We start from the raw sequence: 21776 nt of genomic DNA, 5'->3' as shown, positions 1-21776 counted from the left end.
ATCACTACTCATAATTTAAAGGTGGAAAATGAGTAGTACTAATAAAGAAGACTTAGTGCGTTTAACTCATTAGTAGTTTATTAGTTTAGGAATAAATTAATATTTGTTATTCTATCTATAAAAACGTTTAAAAATTCAAATAGTACTACTTAAAGTTTTGTTTTTATTTGTATAATAATATATTGTTGTATTAATCAATTTATTTATTAATTCTTGTCCATAATTATTCAGTCTCATATTTTCATTTTTGGATTGTCTGCTAACACATTCATTTATCTTTTACTAATTTTTAAAATAGGTCTCACATTCCACTCCTATTTTATTATAAGTTAATAGGTCTCACATTCCACTCCTATTTTATTATAAGTTAATTCTCCATATAAAATGACGCACATTACATTTACTTTTTTCTTTACATTTTTAATATTTGAAATGAGTCAAAATGGGATGAGTAATATCAAATGGATGAAATACCATATTAATATAAAATTAGTATTATAACAACTCAATTAGCGGACTCTTAGGACATCAAGATATCACTATCTGTGTTCTTCGGATTCCCAAATCGAAAATCTTATACACACCATTGCGGACTACTAGTACCATTAGAGAAGGCTAGTCACTACCATAGATTCAAGAGCATCGCGTGTTTTGCCAAATTTGTTGTTAATTTTAGCACCAGCTCATTTCAATTTCTTGTTTCGTCCCTGCTACCAAATGAGCTTTTAATGCATATTAAGCCGCCAAACTAGTTCATTCTGTGATCTATAAATAGACCTAAAAATGGAAATTATAGCATAGCCATAATCAAGATCATTTGAGTTTTCCAAAAAAAAATAGAGCTATCTAGCTTTTTATTCATAAAAATGAGTTGTGTTAGCACGAAGCTCCCTTTGATTGATTTAAGCAACCTAGGAGAAAATGATTCTCCAAGGTGGGAATCAACCGAAATCCAAATTCTAGAAGCCCTTCAAGAATATGGCGGTTTTGAAGCTACATACATTAACCTTATTCCTCTTGAGTTGAGGAAATCAGTTGGTGATGGGATTCGGCAACTTTTCGATCTCTCTTTAGCCACCAAACTACTTAACAAAAATCCACACATACCTTTACATAGCTATGTTAGCCGAAACGATTCCGATGCACTCGTAGAAAGTATAGTCATTGATGGAGCCCTCTCGCCTCACGTAGTCGAAACCTCGCCAACCTCATGTGGCCCGATCAAGGCAATCCCACTTCCAGGTTTAATCCCTTTTTTGTTTAATTTATTAATATTACCATCTTGATGACCATTTTTAATACATGTGGATCTACTAAAAAGGTTAATGTTTGCTAATCTTTTGATGAATTGACTATTGAGATTCATATAATAGTTTCTCTTATGATAGTTATGTACTAGTGTTCTTACATAGTTTCTTTTTTACATTAATTTTTGTTGAATATTGTTTGTGTTTATTTGCAAATATCAATTGGGGTGTATTATATTTTAAGTTTTCATCTAACATTAAATTTTGACTAAAAAAATTGTGCATTAAGACATATTATTTCCTTCTTGATTGTACTATTGTAACAGCAAAGATATACTATTATACTGTGAGAAACTGTCTAAACTAGACAAGATTGTGAGGCGAATGGTGTTGGAGAGTCTTTGACTAGAAAAATACATAGACGAACATATCAACTCCACAGATTACTTCTGTCGTGTCCAGAAGTACGAGGCGCCTCGAACGCCTCACTCAACACTCGGATTATATTCCCATACAGACAAGAACATCATGACCATATTGCATCAGCTCAATCATGTTAACGGTTGCAGATTATTTCCAAAGATGGAAAAACTTGGATCCCTGCAGATCCAACATCACTCGATTCAATCATTGTCATGGTCGGGACCACTCTCCGTGTATGTTACTACTATCCTCGTTTACAAAAAATAATCTTATTTTTCCATTTTTTTACAACATACTCAAGACATGTATTTCCTTCATTTCACTAATTTCTCATTAAAATACACGTCATCTACTGTTGAGACTATTTTTTCATGAATGGAGATCATAATTTTTTTTAATAATTTATTGGCCTATTCATATGTAATGAATCTCGTATTTTACTTCACCGGTACGCATCATTTACAGGCATGGACAAACGGGCGACTGCATGATCCATTCCACAGGGTGGTGGTTAGCGGGGATGAAACTCGATATACTATCGGATTGGTTACGGTTGCAAAAGAAGGGTGCGTGATTAAGACTCCGGAAGAGTTGGTGAATGAAGATCACCCTTTGCTCTACAAGCCTTTTGATTACTATAAGTTCATTAATTTTACCACCACAGATGCTGGTAGGGCTTCGCCAGATCCTCTCAAGGAATATTGTGAAGCCTAAATTCCATGATTATCAGCTTAGATGTCTGCTTGTTTGGGTGTTTAATTTCTTGGTAATTTACTGCTATAATAATGAAGCTTCTGATGCTTCACATAAATGTGATAGATAAGCTCATTTTCGGGTTTTCTTTGTTGGTTCTTTCCTGGATCTCAAAAGAATAGTCGAACCACATATTAGATGGATAGTATATATTTGGAATTTGTATTCATTCATACTGTTGAAATACATCCTCTTACTCTCCAACTCTCTATCCTCTAAAAAATTATTTTCAACATTATTTAGTTTTTGATATTTTGTAAAAATAAATATGAAAAGGTTCTTTGCTTCAAAAACGAAATAGCTTGATCAACAAAAAGAGTAATATACTTCATATTTTAATGTTTCATTTATTTTTAAAAGAATCACTATTAATTAGAAAAGCCTCCTCCTATATGTATAACTCTATTTTTACTTTTAAACTAGTATCACACCCATATTTATGGATACATGGATTACGATATTTTTTAACATTGATATATATGAGACAATAAACTAATTAAATGAAATTAGAAACATAATAAATATGAAACAATTTAATCACAAAATATAATGTTCCATTATTGATGCCACAATCAGTGGAATCACAACACCGCCATTTAAGCTGCAAAATTCTACATTGAATCACATGAGATGAAAATTACATGTGCACATGCAATTTGAACCCAAGATCAATACTATATTATTATTCTATTGGAAAATTAGCTGATTAGTTTTCCACGCTTTAATATAACAAGCAATGACACCACCACCGTTCAAATTATAGATGTTTCTATAGCTTGATATAGATATGATAATAAAGAAAATTATATAATTAATAAACCAATGGAATTAAGTTTATACTTATATTTCTGTCTAGTACTCCCTCCGTTCCTTGTTAATAGAAGCATTTATTTTCGGCACTGAGTTTAAGAATAGTGTGTTAAATGGTTGGTGAAAAAAGTAAAAGAGAATAAAGTAAGAGAGAATAAATTTGAAAGGGGAATTAATTTTTGCCAAAAATAGAAATGACTCAATTAACTTGGAACTTCCCAATATAGAAAAATGATTGTATTGACATGGAACGGAGGGAGTAGTAATGATTGCTGCAATACTCCAATTAGATCCTTGAATTTGGTGACGGATCGAGAAATGTTTTCTGGAGGGGCGGAATTTCTTCATAACAAAAAATGCGCTATTTATCGACGGAATTAGTCTCGTCGGTAACTACCGATGGAAATAGTGGGAACAAGCACGTTGGTATTTACCGACGGAAGCATTCGGTCGGGGAATCCGTCGGACAAATAAACCGATGAAATTTATTTTGTCGGTAAATATTACCGACGTGATGTTTACAAACGGAAAAATATACCGATAGAATTTATTCTGTCGGTAAAATTGAGATTTACCGACGGAAAATTCCGTCGGTAATTTAACTATTTTTTGTAGCGCTTTATCTTATGTACGTCTTTTGATATCTTCTCTAACTCGACTTGCTACCTTCAAATCTGAATACGGCCCAAACCCATTAACGACACGATATAATATGGGTTGATACGACACGAGAATGACCTGAACACAATATTATACGATTAAAACTTGATATTACACGATTAAACCTAATTTTAAATTGATTTATGAAAGAGAAGGTTTGTGCAGGCTCTTGTATTCAACTGATCAAGTGGTGATTCCCAACCTAGTTGTGTCGTTAGCACGAAGTCCTAAGACCTGGTATCAACAATTTCCTCAACCCACATCTACTGGCTAGTATAGTGAGAGCAAGGGTTGAATCCCACAAAGATTGTGGTGATAATATGGAAGGGGTTGGTTTTCTACCACGCTTGGGTTGAGGTTCTATCTAGACACAAACTAAGGGTGGACATGTACTCTACTGACTGGTAAGAAGTTCTCATATCGAAATCAGGCTAGGCACGTGAAAGGTGGGTTGGTACGACTCTAGTGCATGTGAAAAGTGAAAGTTTACTAAAAATAGGTAGACATGGACATAAACGGATCTCCGATAGAACTAGCTGATGAACTGCCAGATCCGCCAAAAGTCTGATAAAAGTGGAAGGACAAAAGGTAGCTGAAAAGTAAAAGTGGTCCACAAATTTAGGAGTTGTCAATTGGCGGCGCATGGCCAGACCATTCTAGACTCAAGCCCATGACTAAAGTAGGCTAGATTGTGCTGCATTTTCTTTCTATAAATTTTGACTCAATCTAGCCCAAGATAGGTTGGGTAACCTATAAATTAAATTATTATTTTATCATTTTTTTTAAATGTGTTTTTTGAAAGTTTTTTATTAAATTGTAGTACTCCAAATTAAAAATTATTTTATTTGAGAATTAAATCTTATATTCCTCTAATTTTTTAATTTTAATTTTATTTCATATATATATATATATATTAGATGATTATTTAATCACGTTAAATATTACTCCTTTCGTCCCATAAAAGTAGACACTTTTGGGATGACATGGGTTGATGCAAAATTTGTAAAATATGAGAGAAATTGGGAGATAAAGTGATTGGAGTATTAGTGGAGAATGAACCCCACTTCATTAGAGAAAAAAGTCACCAAATATAGAAGTGGAGTTTTTATATGAGACAGATGGAATATTAAATATGTATATTCAAATTTATCTTCCTATAATTATTTTAAAAAAAAGTCAATTGCAAAGAGCTTTTGAAAAATATATAAATAATTTGAGTGAATATAATTTTAAAAGGATTAAAATTAAAGTATAAATAATTAAAATAGTAGTAGTAGTATAGATTTAGTTGTTGTGTGTCATATTTGAGCGTGTATTGGATTGGATTAGGTTGGTTCGGTTCGTACTATCTTAACAAGTATTCATGCTTACCCATCCCTAATAAATGAGCTTTTTAATAAATAATTAAACCGCCAATTGTTTGATTTCCAAGATAAAATAATACCAAGATATAACTTAGAATTGAGTTGTGAGATTATTTTAGTCGTAGGGGTTAGCTATGACTAATTATCTCAAGATCCATCTAGGATTAAGTTGTAGGAATGAATCTCATGAAACAAACATACTACAAATTTAATCTTGGATACAATCTTGCAAACCGAACAGAGCATAGCCACAACCAAGATCTATAAACAACCCTATAAAATGGAAATTATACCATAACCACAACCAAAATCATTTGAGTTTTCCTACAAGAAGAGAGCTACCTAGGTTTTTATTCATAAAAATGAGTTGTGTAAGCATGAAGCTCCCTTTGATTGATTTGAGCAACCTAGGAGAAAATTACTGTTTATCAAATACTTTTGTAAATAAATCATGTAATTTTAATTAATTTTTTTACAATAAATTAAAAAAACTTATTTATAGAATTAAATCATTTATATTCCTATAACTTTAATTGTAGTAATGGATGATTTTCCAATAATATAAATTATTTGAGGGAATGTAATTTAAACAAGATTAAAATTAATGTATAAATTATTAAAGTAGTATAGAATTGGTTGTTGTAATTTTGATCTATGTTGACAAGTATTCATGATTACCCATCCCTATCAAACAGGGACAAATATAGCCTAGGCCAAGCCGTCGCTTCAGTGGGGGCTTGGCTAGTGCCATCCGCATAGATTCGGTTACAATGTTTTTATGCTTTATTTTATAGAGAAGCGGGGGCTTGGCCAGTGCCATCCACATAGATTCGGTTAAAATGTTTTTATGCTTTATTTTATAGAGATTGAAGCAATTGATGAAAGAAGATGATGGAAAAAGAGAGGGGAGAAGGGAGAGGGGAGATGATTATGACCTTGGGAATAGAGTTCACGTTTATCACCATTTTTTTGTTTTGTGAGTTTAGGAAAATAGGATAATTTAAAAAGTGGCATAGTTTAACTCAGTTTTTTAACCAGTAATAAATTTTGTTTTATTTAAGCACCCAAATTTTGATTAGTTAAATTAAATCCAATGTATTTACATGGATATATTTTCAACCCAAAAGTATAATTTAAGAGTAAAGATAAATTAACAGAAATTGTATAAACAAAATACATTTCAAATTTAAATTTGGATAAGACTAATTTAATTGATTTGGATGCATCATTAATTACATATATCTATGACTAATTTAACCCTATTCTTATTTATATGAAGTTTAAAAAATATGTAATAATTTAAATTATTATTAAATATATTCACCTTAATAAGTATTTTAATGAATAAGTATTTATTAATTTTATTTAAACTATCACAATGATGTGAAGATAAATATATTGTTCCTTTTTTGACAAAGTAAAAATAAAACTAAATACTCTTTTATTTGTAAATTCTATTTTATTATGTCATATATATTTTTAAAACCATTGGTATTTTACTATTAATTTTAACTTTTAATTTTGTAAATATTTACATTAGTTGATCTTTCAAAGGGGAATAAATTATTAGTTTACAAAATAAATAAAAAAACGTGTCATTTAGGCCATCCACAACGTTGTTCCCCCACCGTTCCTAAACCGTTCCTTAAACTACTATTTGCGGGCCCCACTGTACCTTTTTACTCCATTCCTTAACTAAGGAACGAAACCTGCAACCCTCCATTTCTTATCCGTTCCTTAACCGTTCCTTAAATTACTATTCATTCAATTTCATTTTTTATTTTTATTTCCAACCCAATTCAATTAAAACAAACACACTTCATTAAAATTAAAATAACATTACAACTTAAAATTTAAAAAAATAGAAAAAGACGTAATTAAAATCCTTAAAAAATAAAAAATGACATAATTTAAAATACAATTTTATAGAGACAACCAAGAATGAGTTGGTCCCACATCGAAAGTGGAACATAAAACATTCAAGGATGTCTCTATAAAATAGAGATAACTAAGAATGAGTTTGTCCCACATCGAAAGTGGAACATAAAACATTCAAGGATGTCTCTATAAAATAGAGACAACCAAGAATGAGTTTGTCCCACATCGAAAGTGGAACATGAAACATTCAAGGATGTCTCTATAAAAGAGAGACAACCAAGAATGAGTTTCATAAATTCGCAAGCCCATCAAATATATATGGGCTAATATGAATTTCTAGTATTCATTTATTTGTAAAAATTGTTTAAATATAAAAAACAATTTTTATAAATAAAAAATATTTTTTTAAAAATTCATTTTTTTTAAAAAAAATGAATTTATTGCGTCAGCGTGACGACGCCCACTCGCGGGCCGGCGAGTGGGCGTCACGCACGACGCAGGGCGAGCCACGTCGCCGAAGCGCGTGGCGGCACGGACCGTGCCGCGTCTCGTGCCGACCGCACCCGGGACGGCATGGGAACGGAACCGCGACGAAACGCAGCGCCGCAACGAGTTCCGCTACGGTTTCGTTCCGAAGGAACGAAACGCGGAATGCCCGCGGCCCGCGTTGCGGGTGCTCTTAACTTCTTTAATATACTATATAATTTGTCATAAAAAATTTTTATATTTTTCAAAGAATTTTTTTCTAATACTTCTTTATTTTATATAGAGTAATATATATACATTGATAAGATATCATATATTGAAATATTATGTAATTGAGAAACTATAAATATTGAATGATTTTATGTGGATGTATGACATTGCTATAAATATTAATTAATCATATAATATAGGTCATTCGATGATGGTAGATTGTTGGACTCAAGCACATATAATACAATCTTCTAATACAAAGCTATTGGTGAATAAATTGATAAGATCATGAAAAATTGAAATTATACGATAAATCACTATATTTTCAATATTTTAACTACTGAATTATTTTAATATTAATTCCATAATTAATTTTGTAGTTCATTAAAAAATATCACAATAGGGATGGTCCGATGATAGCAACATGTGGCACCTAACATGTGTCATATCCTTTATACGTATAACTACTAGATATATTTTGATACAGTATATTGAAAATAAATTTTAGACTCATATTATAAATTTATTTTATAACTAATACTATTTTGTTATATTTTATAGTGCATCAAATGATAATATAAGAGGTAATTCGATGATAGAAGGTCGTCGCACTCAACGTCCACCTATGTCAGTGACATATTCTTCAAGTGTATTAGCAACTAATATTTTCAAAACATATAGTATTAGATAATTACTTCATTAATATAATTTCAATTTTCAACAATAGTATAAATGATCATGTATTGATTTTTTTATATATTTCTCCATGTGCTATACTATACATAAAATATTTGTAATACCAAGCTTCAAATTATATTCCAAATCACAAAATTTAAAGTAATTGAAAAAAATGAAATAAAATAAAATGTACATGAGAGATCCAAATTTAAAATGATATAATTTAATTAGTTATTAGAATATAAGGATAATTAAAAAAAATTGATGAAAAATTAATTTATACTACTAAATTGTTTTATGGATGAAAAACGTTAAGTAATTGAAAGAAAGGGTAAACTATAATGCACTAGCAAAATTAATATAAAAATAATTTTATAATATAATTTATTATCATATTATTTTTAAATTTTAAATTTGATTAATAAATTTAATTTATTTTGTTATCACTATATTCACGGTCTTTTTTATTTTTTTTTTGTATTTCTTTTAACCTGTTTCCGTATTTTTTTTGTTAAAGCTAGAAAAAACATAATGTAAAATATTTGTTTGAAATTCTGAAAATAAAACATTATTGTTAGAAAAAAATATATGTTTATTCTTTTTGAGTTTTGGTTAAAAGTATTATATTCATTCTTGAATTAACATGAGGGGTTATAATGTAAAACTAAAGTACAATTAAAATAGGTAAGTTCCTTAATTTTTGCATATGATAGAAAATGACAAAAATACCATCAATTCGTATATACAATTTCGTTAATTATCACTACTCATAATTTAATGGTGGAAAAATGAGTAGTACTAATAAAGAAGACTTGAGTGCGTTTAAGTCATTAATAGTCTATTAGTTTAGGAATAAATTAATATTTGTTATTCTATCTATAAAAACGTTTAAAAAATCAAATAGTACTACTTAAAGTTTTATTTTTATTTGTATAATAATATATTGTTGTATTAATAAATTTATTTATTAATTTTTGTCCATAATTATTCAGTCTCATATTTTCATTTTTGGATTATCTGCTAACACATTCATTTATCTTTAACTAATTTTTAAAATAGGTCTCACATTCCACTCCTATTTTATTATCAGTTAATACTCCATATAAAATGACTCACACTACATTAACTTTTTTCTTTACAGTTTTAATATTTGAAATGAGTCAAAATGGGATGAGTAATATCAAATGGATGAAATAGCATATTAATATAAAATTAGTATTATAACAACTCAATTAGTGGACTCTTAGGACATCAAGATATCACTATCGGTGTTCTTCGGATTCCCAAATCGAAAATCCTATACACTCCATTGCGGACTACTAGTACCATTAGAGAAGGCTAGTCACTACCATTGATTCAAGAGCATCGCGTGTTTTGCCAAATTTGTTGTTAATTTTCAGCACCAGCTCATTTCAATTTCTAGTTTCGTCCCTGCTACCAAATGAGCTTTTAATGCGTATTAAGCCTTTAATGCATATTAAGCCGCCAAACTAGTTCATTCTGTGATCTATAAATAGACCTAAAAATGGAAATTATAGCATAGCCATAATCAAGATGATTTGAGTTTTCCAAAAAAAAGAGAGCTACCTAGCTTTTTATTCATAAAAATGAGTTGTGTTAGCACGAAGCTCCCTTTGATTGATTTAAGCAACCTAGGAGAAAATGATTCTCCAAGGTGGGAATCAACCGAAATCCAAATTAGAGAAGCCCTTCAAGAATATGGGGGTTTTGAAGCTACATACATTAACCTTTTTTTTTAATTAACTTCATATATTTATATCATATATATGAAGGAGGAAATTACAAATCAACTCCTATAACAAGGAGGAAACACAAATTACGCCACCCAGGGTTCGAACTCGAGACCTCCAGGATGGACGCGGTATCCAGCACCCTTTACCGCTAGGCCAAGGGGCTTGGATGCTACATACATTAACCTTATTCCTCTTGAGTTTAAGAAATCGGTTGGTGATGGGATTCGGCAACTTTTCGATCTCCCTTTAGCCACCAAACTACTTAACAAAAATCCACACATACCTTTACATAGCTATGTTAGCCGAAACGATTCCGATGCACTCGTAGAAAGTATAGTCATTGATGGCGCCCTCTCGCCTCACGTAGTCGACACCTTCGCCAACCTCATGTGGCCAGATCAAGGCAATCCCACTTTCAGGTTTAATCCTTTTTTTTGTTTAATTTAATAATATTACCATCTTTATGACCATTTTTAATACATGTGGATCTACTAAAAAGGTTAATGTTGCTAATCTTTTGATGAATTGACTATTGAGATTCGTATAATAGTTTCTCTTATGATAGTTATGTACTAGTGTTCTACATAGTTCCTTTTTTACATTAATTTTTGTTGAATATTGTTTGTGTTTATTTGTAAACATCAATTGGGGTGTATTATATTTTAAGTTTTCATCTAACATTAAATTTTGACTAAAAAAATTGTGCATCAAGACATAATATTTCCTTCTTGATTGTACTATTGTAACAACAAAAGATAGACTATAATACTGTGATAAACTCTCTAAACTGGACAAGATTGTGAGGCGGATGGTGTTGGAGAGTCTTGGACTGGAAAAATACTTAGACGAACACATCAACTCCACAGATTACGTCTGTCGTGTCCAGAAGTACGAGGCGCCTCGAACACCTCACTCAACACTCGGATTACATTCCCATACAGACAAGAACATCATGACCATATTGCATCAACTCAATCATGTTAACGGTTTGCAGATTCATTCCAAAGATGGAAAAACTTGGATCCCTGCAGATCCAACATCACTCGATTCAATCATTGTCATGGTCTGGACCACTCTCTGTGTATGTTACTACTATCCTCGTTTACAAAAAATAATCTTATTTTTCCATTTTTTTACAGCTTACTCAAGACATGTATTTCCTTCATTTCACTAATTTCTAATTAAAATACACGTCATCTACTGTTGAGACTATTTCTTCATGAATGGAGATCATAATTTTTTTTAATAATTTGTTGGCCTATTCATTTGTAATGAATCTCGTATTTCACTTCACCGGTACGCATTATTTACTGGCATGGACAAACGGGCGACTACATGATCCATTCCACAGGGTGGTGGTTAGCGGGGATGAAACTTGATACACTATCGGATTATTTACGGTTGTGAAAGAAGGGTGCGTGATTAAGACTCCGGAAGAGTTGGTGAATGAAGATCACCCTTTTCTCTACAAGCCTTTTGATTACTATAAGTTCATTAATTTTACCACCACAGATGCTGGTAGGGCTTCGCCGGATCCTCTCAAGGAATATTGTGGAGCCTAAATTCCATGATTATCAGCTTAGATGTCTGCTTGTTTGGGTGTTTAATTTCTTGTTAGTTTACTGCTATAATAATAGAAGCTTCTGATGCTTCACATAAATGTGATAGATAAGCTCATTTTCGGGTTTTCTTTGTTGGTTCTTTCCCGGAACGCGAAAGAAGAGTTGAACCACATATTAGATAGATAGTATATATTTGGAATTTGTATTCATTCATAATGTCGAAATACATCCTCTTACTCTCCAACTCTCTATCCTCTAAAAAATTATTTTCAACATTATTTAGTTTTTGATATTTTGTAAAAATAAATATGAAAAGGTTCTTTGCTTCAAAAAAGAAATAGCTTGATCAACAAAAAGAGTAATATACTTCATATTTTAATGTTTCATTTATTTTTAAAAGAATCACAATTAATTAGAAAAACCTCCTCCTATCAGTATAATTCTAGTTTTACTTTTAAACTAGTATCACACCCATATATATGGATACATGGATTAATATATTTTTTAACATTGATATATATATGAGACAATAAATTAATTAAATGAAAGTAGAAACGTAATAAACTTGAAACAATTTAATCACAAATTATAATGTTCCATTATTGATGCCACAATCAGTGGAATCACAACACCGCCATTTAAGCTGCAAAATTCTACATTGGATCACATGAGATGAAAATTACATGTGCACATGCAATTTGAACCCAAGATCAATACTATATTATTATTCTATTGGAAAATTAGCTGATTAGTTTTCCACGCTTTAATATAACAAGCAATGACACCACCACCGTTCAAATTATAGATGTTTCTATAACTTGATATAGATATGATAATAAAGAAAATTATATAATTAATAAACCAATGGAATTAAGTTTATAGTTATATTTCTGTCTAGTACTCCCTCCGTTCCTTGTTAATAGAAGCATTTATTTTCGGCACGAAGTTTAAGAATAGTGTGTTAAATGGTTGGTGAAAAAAGTAGAGAATAAAATAAGAGAGAATAAATTTAAAAGGAGAATTAATTTTTGCCAAAAATAGAAATGATTCAATTAACTTAGAACTTCTCAATATAGAAAAATGACTATATTAACATGAAACGAAGGGAGTAGTAATGATTGATGAAATACTCCAATTAGATCCTTGAATTTGGTGACAGATCGAGAAATGTTTTCTGGAAGGGCGTAATTTCATCACAACAAAAAATGCGCTATTTACCGACGGAATTAGTCTCGTCGGTAACTACCGATGGAAATAGTGGGAACAAGCACGTTGGTATTTACCGACGGAAGCATTCGGTCGGGGAATCCGTCGGACAAATAAACCGACGGAATTTATTCTGTCGGTAAATATTACTGACATGATGTTTACAAACAGAAAAATATACCGATAGAATTTATTCTGTCGGTAAAATTGAGATTTACTGACGGAAAATTCCGTCGGTAATATAACTGTTTTTTGTAGAGCTTTATCTTATGTACGTCTTTTGATATCTTCTCTAACTCGACCTGCTACCTTCAAATCTGAATACGGCCCAAACCCGTTAACGATACGATATAATATGGGTTGATACGACACGAGAATGACCTGAACACAATATTATACGATTAAAACTTGATATTACACGATTAAACCTAATTTTAAATTGATTTATGAAAGAGAAGGTTTGTGCAGGCTCTTGTATTCAACTGATCAGGTGGTGATTCCCAACCTAGTTGTGTCGTTGGCACGGCGACCTAAGACCTGGTATCAACAATTTCCTTAACCCACATCTACTGGCTAGTATAGTGAGAGCAAGGGTCGAATCCCACAGAGATTGTGGTGATAATAAGGAAGGGGTTGGTTAGCTACCACTCTTGGGTTGAGGTTCTATCTAGACACAAACTAAGGGTGGACATGTACTCTACAGACTGGTAAGAAGTTCTCATATCGAAATCAGGCTATGCACGTGAAAGCTGGGTTGGTACGACTCTAGTGCATGTGAAAAGTGGATGTTTACTAAAAATAGGTAGACAGGGACATAAACGGATCTCCGGCCGAACTAGCTGATGAACTGCCAGATCCGCCAAATGTCTGACAAAAGTGGAAGGACAAAAGGTAGCTGATATGTAAAAGTGGTCCACAAATTTAGGAGTTGTCAATTGGCGGCTCATGGCCAGACCATTCTAGACTCAAGCCCATGACTAAAGTAGGCTAGATTGGGCTGCATTTTCTTTCTATAAATTTAGACTCAATCTAGCCCAAGTTAGGTTGGGTAACCTATAAATTAAATTATTATTTTATCAATTTTTTTAAATGTATTTTTGAAAGGTTTTTTTATTAAATTGTAGTACTCCAAATTAAAAATTATTTTATTTGAAAATTAAATCTTATATTCCTATAATTTTCTAATTTTAATTTTATTTCATATATATATATATATATATATATATATATTAGATGATTATTTAATCACGTTAAATATTACTCCTTTCGTCCCTTAAAAGTAGACACTTTTGGGATGACATGGGTTGACGTAAAATTGGTAAAAATATGAGAGAAATTGGGAGATAAAGTGATTGGAGTATTAGTGGAGAATGAACCTCACTTCATTAGAGAAAAAAGTCACCAAATATAGAAGTGGACTTTTTATATAAGACAGATGGAACATTAAATATGTATATTCAAATTTATCTTCCTATTATTATTTTTTAAAAAAGTTGCAAAGAGATTTTGAAAAATATATAAATAATTTGAGTGAATATAATTTTAAAAGGATTAAAATTAAAGTATAAATAATTAAAATAGTAGTAGAAGTATAGAGTTAGTTGTTGTGGGCCATATTTGAGCGTGTATTGGATTGGATTAGATTAGTTTGGTCCGTACTATCTTAACAAATATTCATGCTTACCCATCCCTAATAAATGAGCTTTTTAATAAATAATTAAACCGCCAATTGTTTGGCTTCCAAGATAAAATATTACCAAGATATAACTTAGAATTGAGTTGTGAGATTATTTTAGTCGTAGGGGTTAGCTATGACTAATTATCTCAAGATCCATCTAGGATTAAGTTGTAGGATTGAATCTCATGAAACAAACATACTACAAATTTAATCTTGGATACAATCTTGCAAACCGAACAGAGCATAGCCACAACCAAGATCTATAAACAACCCTATAAAATGGAAATTATACCATAACCACAACCAAAATCATTTGAGTTTTCCTACAAGAAGAGGCTACCTAGGTTTTTACTCATAAAAATGAGTTCTGTAAGCATGAAGCTCCCTTTGATTGATTTGACCAACCTAGGAGAAAATTACTGTTTATCAAATATTTTTGTAAAAAAATCATGTAATTTTAAATAATTTTTTTACAATAAATTAAAAAAATTTATTTATAGAATTAACTCATTTATATTCCTATAATTTTAATTGTAGTAATGGATGATTTTCCAATAATATAAATTATTTGAGGGAATGTAATTTAAACAAGATTAAAATTAAAGTATAAATTATTAAAGTCGTATAGAATTGGTTGTTGTAATTCCGATCTATGTTGACAAGTATTCATGCTTACCCATCCCTATCAAACAGGGACGAATATAGCCTAGGCCAAGCCGCGGCTTCAGCGGGGGCTTGGCTAGTGCCATCCGCATAGATTCGGTTACAATGTTTTATGCTTTATTTTATAGAGAAGCGGGGGCTTGGCCAGTGTCATCCACGTAGATTCGGTTACAATGTTTTTACGCTTTATTTTGTAGGGATTGAAGCAATTGATGAAAGAAGATGATGGAGAAAGAGAGGGGAGACGGGAGAGGGGAGATGATTATGACCTTGGGAATAGAGTTCACGTTTATCACCATTTTTTTGTTTTGTGAGTTTAGGAAAATAGGATAATTTAAAAACCGGCATAGGTTAACTCAGTTTTTTAGCCGGCAATAAATTTTGTTTTATTTAAGCACCCAAATTTTGATTAGTTAAATTAAATCCAATGTATTTACATGGATATATTTTCAACCCAAAAGTATAATTTAAGATTAAAGATAAATTAACAGAAATTGTATAAACAAAATACATTTCAAATTTAAATTTGGATAAGACTAATTTAATTGATTTGGAAGCATCATTAATTACATATATCTATGACTAATTTAACCCTATTCTTATTTATATGTAGTTTAAATAATATGTAATAATTTAATTTATTATTAAATATATTCACCTTAATAAGTATTTTAATGAATAAGTATTTATTCATTTTATTTAAACTATCACAATGATGTGAAGATAAATATATTGTTCCTTTTTCTACAAAGTAAAAATTAAGCTAAATACTCTTTTATTTGTAAATTCTATTTTATTATGTCATATATATTTTTAAAACCATTGGTATTTTACTATTTATTTCAACTTTTAATTTTGTAAGTATTTACATTAGTTGATCTTTCAAAGGGGAATAAATTATTAGTTTACAAAATAAATAAAAAAACGTGCCATTTAACTTCTTTAATATACTATATAATTTGTCATAAACATTTTTTATATTTTTCAAAGAATTTTTTTCTAATACTTCTTTATTTTATATAGAGTAATATACATACATTGATAAGATATCATATATTGAAATCTTATGTAATAAGAAACTATAAATATTGAATGATTTATGTGGATGTATGACATTGCTATAAATATTAATTAATCATATAATATAGGTCATTCGATGATGGTAGATTGTTGGACTCAAGAACATATAATACAATCTTCTAATGTATAGCTATTGGTGAATAAATTGATAAGATCATGAAAAATTGAAATTGTACAATAAATCACTATATTTTCAATATTTTAACTACTGAATTATTTTAATATTAATTCCATAATTAATTTTGTAGTGCATTAAAAAATATCATAATAGGGATGGTCCGATGATAGCAACATGTGGCACCTAACATGTGTCATATCCTTTATACGTATAAGTACTAGATATATTGATACAGTATATTGAAAATAAGTTTTAGACTCATATTATAAATTTATTTTATCATTAATACTATTTTGTTATATTTTATAGTTCATCAAATGATAATATAAGAGGTAATTCGATGATAGAAGGTCGTCGCACTCGACGTCCACCTATGTCAGTGACATATTCTTCAAGTGAAAGGGTAAAATATAATGCACTAGCAAAATTAATATAAAAATAATTTTATAATATAATTTATTATCATATTATTTTTAAATTTTAAATTTGATTAGTAAAATTAATTTAATTTATTATCACTATATTCACTATCTTTTTTTATTTTGTTTTTTGTATTTCTTTTAACCTGTTTCCGTTTTTTTGTTAAAGCTAGAAAAAATATAATGTAAAATATTTGTTTGAAATTCTGAAAATAAAACATTATTGTTACAAAAAAATATATGTTTATTCTTTTTGAGTTTTGGTTAAAAGTATTATATTCATTCTTGAATTAACATGAGGGGTTATAATGTAAAACTAAAGTACAATTAAAATAGGTAAGTTCCTTAATTTTTGCATATGATAGAAAATGACAAAAATACCATCAATTCGTATATACAATTTTGTTAATTATCATTACTCATAATTTAATGGTGGAAAAATGAGTAGTACTAATAAAGAAGACTTGAGTGCGTTTAAGTCATTAATAGTCTATTAGTTTAGGAATAAATTAATATTTGTTATTCTATCTATAAAAACGTTTAAAAATCAAATAGTACTACTTAAAGTTTTATTTTTATTTGTATAATAATATATTATTGTATTAATCAATTTATTTATTAATTTTTGTCCATAATTATTCAGTCTCATATTTTAAATTTTGGATTGTCTGCTAAAACATTCATTTATCTTTTTCTAATTTTTAAAATAGGTCTCACATTCCACTCCTAATTTATTATAAGTTAATACTCCATATAAAATGACGCACGTTACATTAACTTTTTTCTTTACATTTTTAATATTTGAAATGAGTCAAAATGGGATAAGTAATATCAAATGGAAGAAATACTATATTAATATAAAATCAGTATTATAACAACTCAATTAGCGGACTCTTAGGACATCAAGATATCACTATCTGTGTTCTTCGGATTCCCAAATCAAAAATCCTATACACACCATTGCGGACTACTAGTACCATTAGAGAAGGCTAGTCACTAACATAGATTCAAGAGCATCGAGTGTTTTACCAAATTTGTTGTTAAATTTCAGCACCAGCTCATTTCAATTTCTAGTTTCGTCTCTGCTACCTAATGAGCTTTTAATGCATATTAAGCCACCAAACTAGTTCAGTCTGTGATCTATAAATAGACCTAAAAATGGAAATTATAGCATAGCAATAATCAAGATCATTTGAGTTTTCCAAAAAAAAGAGAGCTACCTAGCTTTTTATTCATAAAAATGAATTGTGTTAGCACGAAGCTCCCTTTGATTGATTTAAGCAACCTAGGAGAAAATGATTCTTCAAGGTGGGAATCAACCGAAATCCAAATTCGAGAAGCCCTTCAAGAATATGGGGGTTTTGAAGCTACATACATTAACCTTATTCCTCTTGAGTTGAGGAAATCAGTTGGTGATGGGATTCGGCAACTTTTCGATCTCCCTTTAGCCACCAAACTACTTAACAAAAATCCACACATACCTTTCCATAGCTATGTTAACCGAAACGATTCCGATGCACTCGTAGAAAGTATAGTCATTGATGGCGCCCTCTCGCCTCACGTAGTCGACACCTTCGCCAACCTCATGTGGCCTGATCAAGGCAATCCCACTTTCAGGTTTAATCCCTTTTTTGTTTAATTTATTAATATTACCATCTTGATGACCATTTTTAATACATGTGGATCTACTAAAAAGGTTAATGTTGCTAATCTTTTGATGAATTGACTATTGAGATTCATATAATAGTTTCTCTTATGATAGTTATGTACTAGTGTTCTACATAGTTCCTTTTTTACATTAATTATTGTTGAATATTGTTTGTGTTTATTTGCAAACATCAATTGGGGTGTATTATATTTTAAGTTTTCATCTAACATTAAATTTTGACTAAAAAAATTGTGCATTAAGACATATTATTTCCTTCTTGATTATACTATTGTAACAGCAAAGATATACTATTATACTGTGAGAAACTGTCTAAACTGGACAAGATTGTGAGGCGGATGGTGTTGGAGAGTCTTGGACTGGAAAAATACATAGACGAACACATCAACTCCACATATTACGTCTGTCGTGTCCAGAAGTACGAAGCGCCTCGAACGCCTCACTCAACACTCGGATTACATTCCCATACAGACAAGAACATCATGACCATATTGCATCAACTCAATCATGTTAACGGTTTGCAGATTCTTTCCAAAGATGGAAAAACTTGGATCCCTGCAGATCCAACATCACTCGATTCAATCATTGTCATGGTCGGGACCACTCTCCGTGTATGTTACTACTATCCTCGTTTACAAAAAATAATCTTATTTTTCCATTTTTTTACAGCGTAATCAAGACATGTATATCCTTCATTTCACTAATTTCTCATTAAAATACACGTCATCTACAGTTGAGACTATTTTTTCATGAATGGAGATCATAATTTTTTTAATAATTTATTGGCCTATTCATTTGTAATGAATCTCGTATTTTACTTCACCGGTACGCATCATTTACAGGCATGGACAAACGGGCGACTGCATGATCCATTCCACAGGGTAGTGGTTAGCGGGGATGAAACTCGATACACTATCGGATTGTTTACGGTTGCGAAAGAAGGGTGCGTGATTAAGACTCCGGAAGAGTTGGTGAATGAAGATCACCCTTTGCTCTACAAGCCTTTTGATTACTATAAGTTCATTAATTTTACCACCACAGATGCTGGTAGGGCTTCGCCAGATCCTCTCAAGGAATATTGTGGAGCCTAAATTCCATGATTATCAGCTTAGATGTCTGCTTGTTTGGGTGTTTAATTTCTTGTTAATTTACTACTATAATAATAGAAGCTTCTGATGCTTCACATAAATGTGATAGATAAGCTCATTTCCGGGTTTTCTTTGTTGGTTCTTTCCCGGATCGCAAAAGAAGAGTCGAACCACATATTAGATAGATAGTATATATTTGGAATTTGTATTCATTCATAATGTCGAAATACATCCTTTTACTCTCCAACTCTCTATCCTCTAAAAAATTATTTTCAACATTATTTAGTTTTTGATATTTTGTAAAAATAAATATGAAAAGGTTCTTTGCTTTAAAAAAGAAATAGCTTGATCACCAAAAAGAATAATATACTTCATATTTTAATGTTTCATTTATTTTTAAAAGAATCACAATTAATTAGAAAAACCTCATCCTATATATATAACTCTATTTTTACTTTTAAGCTAGTATCACACCCATATATATGGATACGTGGATTAAGATATTCTTTAACATTGATATATATGAGACAATAAATTAATTAAATGAAATTAGAAACATAATAAACATGAAACAATTTAATCACAAATTATAATGTTCCATTATTGATGCCACAATCAGTGGAATCACAACACCGCCATTTAAGCTGCAAAATTCTACATTGGATCACATGAGATGAAAATTACATGTGCACATGCAATTTGAACCCAAGATCAATACTATATTATTATTCTATTGGAAAATTAGCTGATTAGTTTTCCACGCTTTAATATAACAAGCAATGACACCACCACCGTTCAAATTATAGATGTTTCTATAGCTTGATATAGATATGATAATAAAGAAAATTATATAATTAATATTACCGACAGAAGCATTCGGTCGGGGAATCCGTCGGACAAATAAACCGACGGAAGTTATTCTGTCGGTAAATATTACCGACGTGATGTTTACAAACGGAAAAATATACTGATAGAATTTATTCTGTCGTGAAAATTGAGATTTACCGATGGAAAATTGCGTCGGTAATTTAACTGTTTTTTGTAGCGCTTTATCTTATGTACGTCTTTTGATATCTTCTCTAACTCGACCTGCTACCTTCAAATCTGAATACGGCCCAAACCCGTTAACGACACGATATAATATGGGCTGATACGACACGAGAATGACATGAACACAATATTATACGATTAAAACTTGATATTACACGATTAAACCTAATTTTAAATTGATTTATGAAAGAGAAGGTTTGTGCAGGCTCGTGTATTCAATTGATCAGGAGATGATTCCCAACCTAGTTGTGTCGTTTGGACGACGACCTAAAACCTAGTATCAACAATTTCCTCAACCCACATCTACTGGCTAGTATAGTGAGAGCAAGGATCGAATCCCACAGAGATTGTGGTGATAATATGGAAGGGGTTGGTTAGCTACCACGCTTGGGTTAAGGTTCTTTCTAGACACAAACTAAGGGTGGACATGTACTCTACTGACTGGTAAGATGTTCTCATAGCGAAATCAGGCTAGGCACGTGAAAGGTGGGTTGGTACGACTCTAGTGCATGTGAAAAGTGGATGTTTACTAAAAATAGGTAGACATGGACATAAACGGATCTCCGACCGAACTAGCTGATGAACTGCCAGATCCGCCAAAAGTCTGACAAAAAGGGAAGGACAAAAGGTAGCTGAAAAGTAAAAGTGGTCCACAAATTTAGACCCAGGCCCATGACTAAAGTAGGCTAGATTGGGCTGCATTTTCTTTCTATAAATTTAGACTCAATCTAGTCCAAGCTAGGTTGGGTAACCCATAAATTAAATTATTATTTTATCAATTTTTTTTAAATGTATTTTTGAAATTTTTTGTATTAAATTGTAGTACTCCAAATTAAAAATTATTTTATTTGAGAATTAAATCTTATATTCCTATAATATTCTAATTTTAATTTTATTTCATATATATTTATTAGATGATTATTGAATCACGTTAAATATTACTCCTTTCGTCCCATAAAATTTGACACATTTGGGATGACATG

The 21776-nt window shown here is 30.7% G+C and overlaps 1 protein-coding gene across 1 annotated transcript; it reads left to right on the top strand.

Annotated features, from left to right (window-relative positions):
• Positions 1-18229: 18229 nt before the first annotated feature.
• On the top strand, positions 18230-19775 carry LOC121800186 (probable 2-oxoglutarate-dependent dioxygenase AOP1). The gene is made up of 3 exons (XM_042199777.1): positions 18230-18606; positions 18936-19266; positions 19498-19775. The coding sequence occupies exons 1-3, from the start codon at positions 18230-18232 to the stop codon at positions 19744-19746; spliced, it is 957 nt and encodes a 318-aa protein (XP_042055711.1). The 3' UTR covers positions 19747-19775.
• Positions 19776-21776: the final 2001 nt, after the last annotated feature.

The sequence above is a fragment of the Salvia splendens genome, chromosome 4, assembly GCF_004379255.2.
Source record: "Salvia splendens isolate huo1 chromosome 4, SspV2, whole genome shotgun sequence".
NCBI classification, from domain to species: domain Eukaryota; kingdom Viridiplantae; phylum Streptophyta; class Magnoliopsida; order Lamiales; family Lamiaceae; genus Salvia; species Salvia splendens.
Note: the sequence above shows the minus strand (reverse complement) of the source record. Positions and strands in the feature narration are given on the sequence as shown.